The sequence below is a fragment of the Sardina pilchardus genome, chromosome 1 (genome assembly GCF_963854185.1).
Source record: "Sardina pilchardus chromosome 1, fSarPil1.1, whole genome shotgun sequence".
NCBI classification, from domain to species: Eukaryota; Metazoa; Chordata; class Actinopteri; order Clupeiformes; family Clupeidae; genus Sardina; species Sardina pilchardus.
In genome coordinates this window covers 35,102,494-35,116,796 of record NC_084994.1, presented here as the reverse complement: position 1 = coordinate 35,116,796, position 14,303 = coordinate 35,102,494, and the positions used below count along the sequence as shown (strand labels likewise).

General features: G+C 42.9%; 1 protein-coding gene across 1 annotated transcript in view; it reads right to left on the bottom strand.

The window, feature by feature from the left end:
* Nucleotides 1-5,833: 5,833 nt before the first annotated feature.
* Nucleotides 5,834-14,303, bottom strand: part of nt5c2b (5'-nucleotidase, cytosolic IIb) — a 34,088-nt gene continuing 25,618 nt past the window's right edge. Inside the window, exons 13-18 of the mRNA XM_062543221.1 lie at nt 13,424-13,490; nt 12,392-12,562; nt 11,941-11,992; nt 10,631-10,691; nt 9,824-10,000; nt 5,834-6,538 (exon numbers count right to left, since the gene is read on the bottom strand). Coding sequence (XP_062399205.1) covers nt 6,314-6,538; nt 9,824-10,000; nt 10,631-10,691; nt 11,941-11,992; nt 12,392-12,562; nt 13,424-13,490 — 753 coding nt within the window. The 3' untranslated portion in view covers nt 5,834-6,313. The remainder of the gene's footprint in view (nt 6,539-9,823; nt 10,001-10,630; nt 10,692-11,940; nt 11,993-12,391; nt 12,563-13,423; nt 13,491-14,303) is intronic.

Genomic DNA, 14,303 nt, shown 5'->3' with positions numbered 1-14,303 from the left:
CAGATAGCGTTAAAGTTAGCTGATGTTTCGCCATGGAAGACAACAGCATGCTAGTCATTGTGGCAGCTGACAAGATTTAAGATGAATACTGTTGAACAAAACTTACCGGGACATGTTTGTTCGGAACAAAGTCCCTTAGGTTGATGTTCACAATCCACTCCACTTCTGACTAACAGCCAGGTCTTCAGCTCGCTGGGAAGCTGTAGTGCTATAGCTAGTGCTTATGTACGTGTCAACACAGGGGCAGGCTCTGTAATAACGGCGGGTGATCTTATGTATTTTTGTTCCATATCTCTATTTCCCCACTGCTGTTGTAACAGCCGAACACACAACCGGTTCTTCCAGACACCGTAAGCAATAAAACGAAGGGGGAAAAAAGACGATTTGTTCAACTCTACAGGTAGCTATCATAAACGTTAGCATTGACTTATCAACTGCAAGCAGCGGTCATGGCTGCGGTACCGCTGCCCCCAGATGGCGTTATCTTCAGCGCATGCGCAGTCTTGATCTCGATCAATAGGGAATCTCATCGCCATCTAGTGGTTGCGTTCAGAGGCTAGCGGGAGTGGATGGGGTTTTCTTTTAGAAAAAAATATATCTCGACCCACGATGGGAACTTAGTTAAATGCCTTCAATATGCTATGCATTTAGGTCAGCTCTATTGCTTCTAGTGGACATACTGAATTTTTTAGGACCAGTTTAATTGTTTCGAGTTTGTTTGTAACATGGTGATAACAAACTACAGTAGCATTTGACGTCACCAGTTTAGGCGCTTCATCTCCAACTGATCAAAATGGCAATTTGATTAACTGGCTTTACATATTTGTGTAATAACAGAGAGCGATGTAAACCACGTGGTAATTACTTTTATGTTGGGATAACTTGTGTTGTGCTCCTACTCACACAAGAGCTGGCAGTAAAAGTGATTGTCTACTAACTAACCAACTAGCTAACAGGCTAATAAACAAACCATGCTAGGTGAGTAACGTCAGAGAATAAGGGGAGAACTGCCACTGTCGTTATACTTCCGGTTTTGAAATGGTTGCAGTTCCACGCTGGTTCCATTAGAGGCGCTCACATTTGGAGTGCAGAATGCATGGAGGTCTATGGAGCAATACCCCTCAAAATCCACTTTTCTCAAAATATAAATTTTTGTCAATTAATTTGAATGTTGTTTTCGAAAGGGGATGCAAAGAAATTACGTATTGCGTGGTGTTTGATTTTTTAGAGTCACTTGTTTGCTTCAAAACGTCTTTTAAAATGTAAATGAGGTCATACGCTCAAGCTTCATTAGCAGAATGCTAGCGTGGTATGGGCAACAACAACTCAACCTGTAAGAAATCAGAAGGACATAAGTACTCATTCATTCAACTTTTGACCTATAGGCCTAACCTATGTTGAACTTGCAAAAACTACAATCAAATCTGAGATCTCTCAACGACAATTGGGTGAAAGAGCCAAATTTAGCCGTCTAGCTCCATAGGCTCCCATTCATTTTGCACTCAGGCGACCGCCCCCAGTGGAATTTTGGTGGAACTGCAACCAAAAGTCGTTACAATGGGACTTAATAGCGAGTTGCAAGGCTCTCCGTAGACGGGCTCTGGTAACGTTGAAGGGTTGAAGTCACGTCACAAGTCCATTTATGAAATAAAACGAGCAATTACGTTTTTTTAAAAAAATAAGGCGAAATAGGGTCTGATATTTTCACAGTTAGTAGATTATTACAGTAGGCAGACTGAAAAATATTTTTGGTGGATAAGATCGCTGGTATAGCTGCGTAGTATTTATTTGAAAAGTCGGTCTATGGGACTTAACATTGGAGCTGCTCTTCGATAGGAACGCAACCGCTTGGGGCGCTGGTTTTCACTTTCCCTCCCTATGTTTCTTTTCTCAACAAGTAATGCCTCTGAATGTGGCGATGACGTATTTTGAGAGTTCAGTCACTTGTGCAAAGTCGTACTCATAAATGAAAGCCTACCTGTTAAGTTTGATTTTGTACTTTTCATTTTTGTATTCATATTTTTTTCCCATCCGTATTCTGATGGATTAAATACACACAATATATTTTATGCACAACTGGACTCATTCGAGAATTCACAAATATTTACACAACTATACAGGCAAATACGCACGAGTATTAAATCTATGGACACAAATATATTGACAGCTATCTCACTCCATATTGAAGTCACGCCTAGAAAAGTTACGCCTAGAAAAGTCACGCGTAAAAAAGTTAGCCGTAGAAAAGTTACGCGTAGAAAAGTCAGGCGTAGAAAAGTCAGGTGTAAAAAAGTCAGGCGTAGAAAAGTCAGGCTTAAAAAAGTCCGGCGTAGAAAAGTCAGGCGTAAAAAAGTCAGGTGTGGAAATGTCAGCTTGCTAGCTAATATTGGCAGAGTAAACGAAAAGTGAATGGGAAATAACCTGAAATAACACACGTTCAGAAACTTAGTTTTAGCAAAAATGTGTTAGGAAGGTCTATCAAAATGGGTTCGAAACTTACATCGCTGAATGGCTAAAGGTTAGTTTTTAAACTAAGTCCTCTGCTACCTAGATGTTACAAAGGGTTAGGACTCAACCAATCAGATTGGTAATTGAGACAGACGGCCACTGGCCGACTGGCGACGGTACAGGACACACCAAACAGACTCGAGTCCCCGACCGCCCCTGACTGCCCGACGGCCGATTATCGGGTTGGTGTGTTCAGGCCTTAAGGTTACTTTGAACCCGTCCAGGGTTCTTTCATGAAAAAGTGTGCAATGTACACCCTCATAATGGAAAATTAGCTTTATTATACATAGCAATGCAGTTTCCCATTGTACACTTTTTATTTAATATAATCATTATGGAAAATATAGGTTCAGGGACATACAAGAACATGCACAAAACAAACAAATCTGGGTTTTGGCACCTTGTTTAAATACTCTATAGAGGCTTGTTGTAGGCTACAAACCGTCTTCACCCTTCAACATGAACCGTCGTATGGTCACAGTAGATATGATGGGAACAAAACAAAATACAAACAACTGTCAAATGTAAAGGAACTTAGGTTTAAAGGTCTTATGGAACCTCCAAAGAAATTAGAACAGCAGGAAGGATGTTTTTTCAGAGAATGTTGTAAACTAAATGAATAATAACGATTCACTATGGAAGCTGACAGATGTTCTTTCTAAAACAAAAACAGTTCAAATCTTCACATTCCTTTCCTCATTTGTGATGTTGTATTCTATATACGGTCCTTGCATTACAAATCAGAAGACAAATCAATTTCTAAAAAGCCGGCCTCCGAAGATAAACACTGTTTTGAACCTTGACACCCAGATTCTTGTGTGCCCCTTCCTTATGTACAACACTGAGTTCCCATAACAATGAGATCCAACAGGGATGACTAACACGGCATAGATCTATGCATTTTTCCTTGTGACAATAACCCCAAACTACACAGGCTGTTTGGGGTTTCATTTGTCCATGTGAATTGAGCAGAGTCCTGGGTTTAAGTGCATTTTGAATGTAGAATGTACTTGATCAATCTGCAGTGCAGTCCAGGCCTCCACTCAACACTGGTCCAATAAACCACAACCCCCCCGTTAACCCCCCCATGTTCAGTATCAGAGGACATGTCTATGCATATTGGTATTAGTGAGCATGGCAGCTGCTCGCATTTCCAGTTATGATCATATCTGAAACTCTATACAAATGCATGAACATCTAGCCCAGTAGGCCTACAGGCTTACTGCATGCAAATAATGTCACTGTCACTGAAATGTTTTGTTTGTTTGATTTTTTTTTTTTGGTGGGTGGGGGGGGTGTGTGTGTGGGGGGGGGGGGGGGGGGGGCGCAATTCCCTCAGTTTATATCAGAAATAAAAAAAAAACTATATAATAATCATGGAATCCACAGATTAAAAAAAAAAAAAAAAATCCAAATTGGGTCAAGATAATGCATACAAATCAGCATAGTTCTCCCTTCATTATTTAGAAAAAAAATATCACAACTAAACTAAAATGGCTAATACAGTCATAGTAATATGTTTGGTAAAATCTATAGTTCTAAGCACAATCTCTCACAAAACATACAGGCTATACCCTGTACTTCATATCATTAACCACAAGGATTATTGTCCTTCCCTTTCCAGGACTCTGAAAAAATAGTTGTAGCACTTGCTATGGTAAATTCTATGCTTAGACGTAACTGAGGAAAGAAACTCAACCCTAGGGGTCATGACACTCATTACTGGTTTCACATGAGTTAAGTTCTTTGCATAAGAAAAGTTTGACAGAAAACAACAGTCTCAACGTGTTGTGCAGGTGTTGGACCTTGACAGAAACACTAGGACAATCAACACTCTTAAAAAAAAAAAAAAACAACCACTTACACTTTGTCGTGGCTGAACCTAAATCCTAATACTCAACATTACAAATTTAATTTGTATCCCTCTACCACACCCTCAAAAATCTCTTTCAAAAATGTTCTTACACTGTAAGTATACAGCCAAGACTTGTACAAACTTCCTTCTAGCTCCCAAAAAGCACATTATCAATGATAAAAAATAAATGATTATGCTTTTTCATACAGAGGTGCCTTCGACAGATCCGATTAGGGAACAGTTATGATCTTTCAAAGCATCTAATCTCTGTGCCCGTAAGCCTAATTATTATGACTCACTACAGAAGCCACAGCTTCACTCATTCCTCTCCTAATGCCTTGACACGGATGAAGCTTATAGCACAGGACACCAGTGGATTCTCTGACTTTTATCCAGGTCCCCTTTTGACGGCATTATCAACAAGTTACAGTATTCGCATGTCAAGGCCACTTATTCCTATAGGTATATATTGGGGATAGCTCTTTGAATTCATCACGAGGATAAACAACTACTGTACAGTTTTGTTGTATGTGGCATAGACTTCTGTTGAATGGACCGGGAGCTGAAATGTGATTTAGTGAGATACAGCATTCTGCACCACAGCACGGTGTATGGGAACAGTCTTGCCTTTCTGAACAGTTTTAAAAAATACTCTATGAAGTTGCAAAATAGTGTTTTCAATAGCTTACATTTCAGCGCACTGCTATGCACAGTTTGCATGGCTCCCATTTTCCAGAACAAAAATAAAATGAAATAAAGAAATAGCCACATGCAGTTCCTTGGTTATTGTGGTTGCCAAGTAACAGGCAGCATGAGGTTTTTTTTCTGCCATCTTTTCATGTGCACATTTTTTTTTTCTAAAAAGGAAATAGAAAACCACTGCCACTCAATGCTTCAGCAATGGTCGAAAGAAAGCACCAGTCCAAAAAAAGCAAGCTTGTGCTTTAGTAAAAAAAAAAAAAAAAAAAAAAAAATACTATGCTTTCTCTCTGTAGGCTCCTTGGGGTCAGGGTTGTTTGAAAGGCAGTCGGCAGCCTTTGCGATCTTTGAATGGCGAGGCAGTCATTGAAGAGCAAGGACAATGTGTGATTCCTTAGCAAAGATTTTTTTTTTTTTTTTGCATTTGCATTTGCCTTACTCCTGGTCCAAAACTGAATGTGGTTGCGTTTTTTTTGCCATTGCAATGTCTTTATACCATGTTAGCGAGAGTGATGCAACAAAGGCTCAATGTCTTTTGTCTTCCACATCTTTATCATCATACCTACAGTCTGACAGTATGTAAACACATGCGGGCTGCCATAAGTTCTGCATGGTTGAGTGATGGTAAGACTGAAGATCCACAGTGAGGTCCTTTGCTTCCTTTTTTTGTTTTATTCTTTATGTAGCATACATGGCCTGTGCCAAAATCAGATTTTACCCCCCACCCCCCACCCCCCATTCCCCCAACTCAAGAAATGAGCCTTAGCCTCATATGATCCCTGTCGCCCACAAAAAAATAAAAAATAAATCTTTGTCATGACAATCACCAAAAACTACTTCCTTTTTTTTGTTTTTTTTACTTTTTCTTTTGTATTTCCTAAGAGGGTGACCACGTTTTCTGAATAAGCTGGCTCGTTCAGAGTGGCTTGCCTCCCCATTTCTTTAGCTTGGATTGAGGCATTTCTCCGCTACCGACGCGACTGCATCACAGTCAACAAAGTGACATTTTTTTTTGTTTCCGATCCACGTGCCACATGGAGTCTTCCGCGATGCACTCCTTCGTCTCTTCATCCTCCTCACAACAACTCTCAAATCCTAGACTCATTCGAGCTCCAACAATCAATTTTTTTTCAATCTCTTAATGTTCTTCGCTTTTTTTTTTTTTAGAAAAAAAAAAGAAAACAAAATGACAGGAGACACACAAAACAAAAGAAGACATCAAGCTTGCGTGCCTCTGGTCTGACGTCACCTTTACTCCTCCTCTTCCTCGTCGTCGTCTTCGTCGTGGCAGTGGGTGATCTCCTGGGGCGTCAGCGGGAACAGGTGCGGCGGCTTGATCTCGCTGATGGAGCGGGTCAGCTGGTTGCGCTTGCAGTCCGTGTCCTTGCAGTCGACGCAGTGGCGGTTGCGCGTGGCCAGAGGCGACTCGGCGTCGATGTCCACGTGCGTGTGCTCCACGGTGGACTCGTGGGGCATCTGAGGAAAGACGGCATGTTTATTTATTTATTTATTTTTAAGGGTTTTTTTTTGGCCTTTTTGCCTTTATTAGTATAGGACCGTGAAGAGGGAGACAGGAAACAAGTGGGAGAGAGAGATGGGGCGGGATCGGGATATGACCGCAGGCCGGATTTGAGGGCACTTGGACCCGTAAATGGTACGGACGCTGTAGCCTGCTGTGCCACAGCGCCCCCCTGGCATGTTTATTTAAAGGTGTGCCGGCCTGTCAGACGGGAATGTTGGAAAATTGACATTCTAAAGAACATCTGAGGCGCGTTCAAATTGGGCAAACAGTGGCGAACGTTTGTGGCAAACATGTTTTCTCTGAACAGTACAATTTGAATGATTTGGTGCTAACATTCCCATTCTACAGTAACGGAAATTGCATTGTTGCGTTCATCAAACTCACGTCCAGTTCCACTGTAGGTTGACTGTTTGTGATTGTTTGCAAATGTTCGCCTCAAACACTCAAGGCTAATGGAATACTGTTTGCAAACGTTCGCCTATGTTTGTGAATTTCAATGCAGCTCTGGGTTCATTGAAATCAACATAGAATTGTTAAAACCTTAAATTGCTGTGGAATGGAATCTTATGTTAGAATGTTCAAAAAGCCACCACTTTAAAGGTTAAAAGCTCTGCACCACACTCGTTTGTCCCCTGCCTTAAGTGTGTGTCGGACTGCAGATCCCTGAAGATCCCTGCCATCCCTAACATGCCCGATTCACACAATCCCTGATGCACACAATCCCCGTCCCCTTTGATTGGCAGGTCCCACACCTCATACTAAATAATACAATGGAATTCTCAAATACATATTATGGTATATTGCAGACATTTACCCCTATACTAATTCATGCTTTAAAAAGTAAAAGAAAAAAGAAAAAAATATATATAAATATATATATATGTACGTTTCTCGAGTTGTAAGCACATTTATCAAACGTTGGATATTAAGTACAGAGCCCACTCAGGCTACTTCATTTAACGTGTGGCTGCTTGGCACCCAGAATCAGCTCGCTGTGAAATGGGATGGAATGGAATGGACTCCCGAGTGAATGGAGCAAAGCTGAACTGGAGTGAACTCGAGTATCTGACCCTCTCACACATTCCCTGCCAAGCAAGCAGCTTACAGTCACTGTGCCAAGCAGCGCATTCGAAGGGAGGTCACACACTCTGTGAAGAACTAAAAAAATATATAGTTTTTAAATCTTTACTCTGACGAGAGAATTATCCTACAGCTTACGCTGTCGCGCGACCTTTGCCCCCTGTTCCCCAGGTAAGAAGCCTGGTCTGTTTTCAGTGACATGACTGCCGATTGGGTTTGCCTCTCCTCTACTGATGTGTGACGTGACTACACCTGCTGAGCAGGGTGTCTATCCTTTCTACCAATATGACTTAAGGAAGGAGGTGATAACACATACTTTTTTACTGTTCCCTGGGAATTGAAACTCACTGTTTTACCAGTCGAGCTACAAAAAAAATGGCATTAACTGTGACATGTTTTGGCAATTGCCACTTATCTATCAACTAGATGAACTGCATCTTTTACACACAACTGATTTATTAATGAGGCAGCTGTCTTTAAACAAACAAACTAGCTAACTAAGAAATACGTAAATAAACATTCTTACTTTTGTCTTAACTCAAGTTGCTATTACTTGATTCTTAAAATGACTACATAAACCACAGGATACAGTACATATGGTCCTATCCTACTGAAGTGTTCCCATCCATAAAGGCTAATTCTGTTGTGCTTACTTTCTATAGTGAACTACCATAACAGATTTACAGGTTACAATCTAAACTGTAATAGCACACTATTGATATCTTCCTTTGTATTTTTGCTGTATGTATGCGTGCGTGGATGTCATATGTCTAGGTGCCTATATGTATGTATGTACTGTATGTATGCATGATGTGTTACAGCTACAGGACACCTTCATTTCCTTGTGGATCAATAATGTATGTATACTGTATGTATGTATGTATGTATCTATCTATCTATGTAATGCAAAACAATACAGTAATTTCCTGTGTATAGTGTATAAGCCGCAGGACAGTGTTTTATGCAAATTAAAAGAAACAAAACCATATTAATTTCATATTAACTGCCCTAATGTATTAACCTCACGGCTGAAATCATTTTTTAAAAATTAATGTAAAAGCTGCGGCTAATAGTTGGGAAATGACGGTAGTTTTGTCAAGAATACATGAACAGGGATCTAGTATAGAGAGGAAGAGTAAGTCACCACAGTCAAAAGCCAATTTCACTCTGACGACATCTGTCAGAAGTTTAATGTGAATTATATATGTGACCCTGTAAAGCGGAACCAGTCGTTTCGGTAAAATTTAGTAAATTTAAGTTATTGTGCTCACGTGAACGGCCATAAACTAAGCTTTCCAACGACATGTATATCGAGGGTATTACACAAACTATCGCTAAGATAACCGCATCCAAAGTTGACATGGTTCTCCTGTCATGATATGCCAGAAGAGGAGAAATCACCCGTTTAAGCGGCGCGTGCACAACGGGAATGACAGCAAATGTGTTGAATCTTCGCCGGGTTTAACAGTCAAAACGTAGGTTTTTCAGTGAAATGCGTTCACGATATGAAACTGTAGACTGTATACCGCCGAATTATACGAAAACGTGAAATTCAACATTTTAACCCGGAAGTTTGTTATTGTTGATTTTCTCAAAATAACGATGTGCGCAAAACGACTGATTTCGCTGTGAATGGTCACATATGTTCCTTCAAACTTAAATGAATGTAAAAGCCACGGCTAATAGTTGGGAAATGAACGTTCTGAACAAACCCTCTCTTATATTGTCTTGGTTGTTTAGTATATGTAGTCTTTTACTAACTCTGCTTATGTGTGTCAGTCCTGTTTCTTATTCTCTTAACACCTAACCTGCCTACATTTGGACTACAGATGGAAATTAGCCCTTGGGCTATAATCTGGCACATTTACATGTACCTTATGTTCATTAATGTGCATTGTCCTGAAATAATCAAATAAATAAATAAATAAAACCGACACAAGCAGCACTCACCAGCACATGAGATTAAATTCACTTTTTGAAATGTGAATATCTACCAGAGACAGATGAACTGGTGAAATCCACCAGCCATTCAATAGGAAATATGTATTTTCTGTCTGAAATCTACCAGCCAACTTCAAAATTTACCAGCATTTGGCTGGTGGCTGGTGCTAATTTTGAGCCCTGGTTCTGAACAAAGCAACACGAGCAGCAGCACTCACCAGCACGTGAGAGGCCCTGAAGAGGTAGCTGAAGGGGTAGTAGAGCAGGTTGATGAACGAGGCCGCGTACAGGTCGGCGTAGCGCATCACCTGCGAGGCGAACAGCGTCTGCCGCGAGCCGCTGCGGAACAGGCTTCCCATCATGCCGTAGCACATGTCCATGTCGTGGGTCACTTTCTGCCAAGGGGAAGAGAACGAGAGGGTGAGGCTATTACAGTAAGCTATTAAGCGAGATGCTTTCTGCGCCTGCTGTGAGAGTGTTTGAGATGGTGCTTTTGTGTGTGTGTGTGTGTGTGTGCATATGTTTGAGTATGTGTGCGCATGTGTGTGTGTGTGTGTGTGTGTATGTGTATGTGAGTTTATGTGTGTGTGTGAAGAGAGAGAGAGAAAGAGAGGGGAGAGGAATGATTGTCACACAGGTGTGCTGATGGTGTTTGTATATAAACTATTCCATCTGTCAATACATCACACTGTCACACCAATCCTGTTCTAATCTACATTGGAATGGCCTCTAGATGGAGTCAGTATCCTTACAAAGTCCTCACAGAAGACAGCTGTTTATGCAGAAATGCAACTGGCTTGGGTATGAGAAAAATCAACTTTTCATTTCAAGAAAACAATATTGAATTGTTTGAAATGAAATCAGTTAGGGTGTGTGTGTGTGTGTGTGTGTGTGTACAGTATGTATACATGCTTTTGTGCTTCTGTGCGCACGCGTATGTGTTTATGTGTGTGTGTGTGTGTGTGTGTGTGTACATACATGTGTGTTTATATGGCTGTGTGTGTGTGTGTGTGCTGCCTGCATACCTTGACCCGTCTCTGTATGGCACTGATGTCCGGTCTCTCATTACTGCTGCTGTCCAGGTGCCTAAGGGCAGAGAACAGGAGTGTTATCATCAGAGAGATAAAGAGAGAAGGAGAGAGAGAGACAGAGACAGAGAGAGAAAGGAGGAGACAGACAGGAGGAGTGTTATCATCAGAGAGACAAGCGGAGGAGGGGAGGGAGGGAGAGAGACAGAGAGAGAGAGAGAGAGAAAGAAAGAAAGAGAAGGAGCATTATCCTCAAAGAGACAGAGGGGGAGGGTGCGGAGGAGAGGAAACAGGGACCTTGAAATCCTTGAAACACTTCAAAACTATTTAAAAGTTTCATTCAAAAGCAATGCTCAGACAGCTCAGAAAGAAAGACAGCAAAAACTACTGAAGAGAAAACACACACACACACACACACACACACACACACATACACACACACACACAGAGACAACTCAGAGACTGCATACAGTGAGACAAAGAAAGCAGAAAAACAAACAATGGGAAGGAGACAGGGTGGGGCGAACACGTGGTAGAGAGGAGAATGTCCAGGGACCAGAAAAGAGTAGGTGTGGACACACACACACACACACACAGATAGTCCGAGAGCAGAGGGAAGGGTCACCAAGGTAACGACAGAGATTAACACAGAGGCTTTTTGGAGAGCAGATGGACCAAGATGGACAGAGAGAGACAGCAGATGGAGCAAGAGTGAGAGAGAAAGAGAGAAGGGTCATCATGAGAGAGAGAGAGAGAGGGAGAGAGAGAGAAAGAGAGAAGAAGGGTCATGAGAGAAGAGAAAGGGAGACAGAGAGAGGAGAGAGGGAGAAAGAGAGAGAGGAAGAGAGAGCAGAGAGAGAGAGAAGGTTGTATAGAGGGCAGGGGGACAGACACAGAGAGCAGTGAGAGTTCACTGGGTATAAATATAGTCCCGTACAAATCGCTGAGCCTTATCGAGGTGTGTGTCTGTGTCTCTCTCTCTCTCTGTGTGTGTGTGTGTGTGTGTGTGTGTGTGTGTGTGTGTGTGTGTGTGTGTGTGTGTGTGGTGACAGAGATAGCCTTTACACTTTGTACTCTACGCACGGGACAGTGTCCCCGCTGGGGGGCCGACTCTAGACTCTAGTGGGTGAGGGGCACCAGCAAGGCCCCGGCCGCTCTGCTGGGGAGGCCCAGGAGGGGGAGGGCCGGCTGGGGCTACTGAGAGAGACAGAGACCCCCCCACCCCTCCGTCCTCCGGGGGACTGGGAGTGTGGTGGGGAGGGGAGGGTAACCATGGTGCTGGTAGTGGTGGTGATGGCTGGACTTACTTGTAGAGTTCGGCCAGGAAAATGTCCAGACCCTGAAGCTCCTCAAATAACGCTGTAAAGGAGAGCAGGACAGAGGCGCCGTGTGAGTTCATGACATACCAGCTGTCACTCAAACATGCCTTTGTGTGTGTATGTGTGTGTGTGTGTGTGTGTGTGTGTGTGTGTGTGTGTGTGTGTGTGTGTGTGAGAGAGAGAGAGAGAGAGAAAGAGAGGAGTGTGTGTGAGAGGGGGAGAGGAGAGAGAGAAAGAGAGTTGTGTGTGTGTGTGTCTGTGTGTGTATGTATGTGTGTGTGTGTGTGTGTGTGTGTGTGTGTGTGTGTGTGTGTGTGTGTGTGTGTGTCTCTGTGTGTGTGTGTGTGTGTCTGTGTGTGTATGTATGTGTGTGTGTGTCTCTCTCTCTGTGTGTGTGTGTGTGCGCGTGTGTGTATGCCTGTGCGTGCACGAGACTCACAGCTCTTGTCGGTCCACACGTGCAGCTCCTGCGCCAGCTCCGGGATCACCAGGAAGGTCCTCCAGCCCTGACGCTTCTTGGACTTCAGGATGTCGCCGAAGATGTGGTCCCCAATGTACACAATGTCCTTCCCCTTAGCGCCCAGCAGGTCACACACAATATCTGAAGAGCCTGGGGATAAGAGAGAGAGAGAGAGAGAGAGAGAGAAGGGGCAGGGGGAGGAGGGAGATAAAGAATGAGGGACAGAGAGAAAGAGGGACGTTTATCTCTGCACGTCTGCATGCTTTCCCCTTTTATGTTTGTTTTTACTCTTGTGTATTTTTTAACCTTTTTAACGTACGTTATGCGTGTATAATATATCTCAATATACATTATGTATGTATAATATTTATAAATATATACATCATGTATGTAGAATATTTTTCAGTATAAATTATGTTCTGGCAGTCCTATTAAATTCAAATTTGACAGATAAGTAGTCCAAAAGTCCAGAAGAGTGACAACAGAGTTTATGTGACCTGTGTGTGTCAGAATGTGTGTGTGTTTGTGTGGGCACACACACTTAAACTAGGGATCTTCCCTGGCCTCTGTTACTTCCTGGTGTGATTTACTATGACCATGACTCAGCTCACACTTCAGCCATGACAGCACTTGTGTGTGCTGCGTAACAAACGAAATACTGTTCTGTTTCTGTTAATTGTATATGTGTGTGTGTGTGTGTGTGTGTGTGTGTGTGTGTGTGTGTGTGTGTGTGTGTGTGTGTGTGAGAGAGAGAGAGTGAGAGAGAGAAAAAGAGAGGGAGAGAGAGAGTGTGTGTGCGTGTGTGTGTTTGTGTGTGTGTGTGTGTGTGTGTGTGTGTGTGTGTGTGTGTGTGTGCGTGCGTGTCAGCCTGTAAATTAGGGCTGCCTTTTTATTTCCCCGCCACAAGCTAATTCAGATGCCGCTGTCATCTGGTTGCAAGGCTGTCGAAAAATTCCAAGGGTGGCCTTCCGGTCAAATAGTGCCGGCGGTCCTTCCAGTTGCCATGCTTACCTCCGGAGTAGACAATGCCATGCTGCAGGGGCCCTGTGTAGGTCCCGATCTTCAGTCGCCCCGTGGTCTGCATGAAGGATAGAGAGAGAGAGGGAGAGAGAGAGGGAGAGAGAGAAGATGAAGGAGTGACAAAGTAGCAAGAGAGAGGAGAGAATAAAAGAAAGGCAAGAGAAAGACACAGATAGATGAGGGGGAGAGAGAGAGACAGAGAGAAGATGGAGTGACAAAAGAGTAAGAGAGGAGGAGAGAGAAAAAGAAGGAAATAGAAAGAAGGTGAAGGAGTGACAAAGGAGTAGGAGAGAGGAGAGAAAAGGAAAAAAGAGAGAGATGAGGGAGAGACAGATGAACGAGGGAGATAGTGAGAGAGAGAAATGGAGATGAAGTACAGTTAGATGGATAGATGAGCAACAGAGCAAGAGAAAAAGTTGAAGGAAGGGTGGAATAACGACAAGAGGGGAAAGAAAGAAAGAAAGAGGGAGGGCAGGAGATGAGAGGGAATGAGTGATGCTTGCCAACTCTGCACCGATTCTCCACGCACGGCCAACACAAACTTCCTGTTGCTATTTTAACACATTTTCCCTCCTCAAATTTATTTGCTCATGGACTAAAAACAACACACATTCCTCTCATAATAACGCCAGATCAGTCACGGATTACCGCTAAAGTTTATTTAATGATAACAGGAAGGGGGGGGGGGGGCTGCTTTCAGGCTACTGGTGTGTGGTGTGTGTTGTAAGAGTGCAGAGGTGGGTGTGTGTGTGTGTGTGTGTGTGTGTGTGTGACAGTGTGAGAACACAAGTGGGCAGAGTGTGTGTGTGTGTGTGTGTGTGTGTGTGTGTGTGTGTGTGACAGTGTGAGAACACAAGTGGGCAGAGAGAGT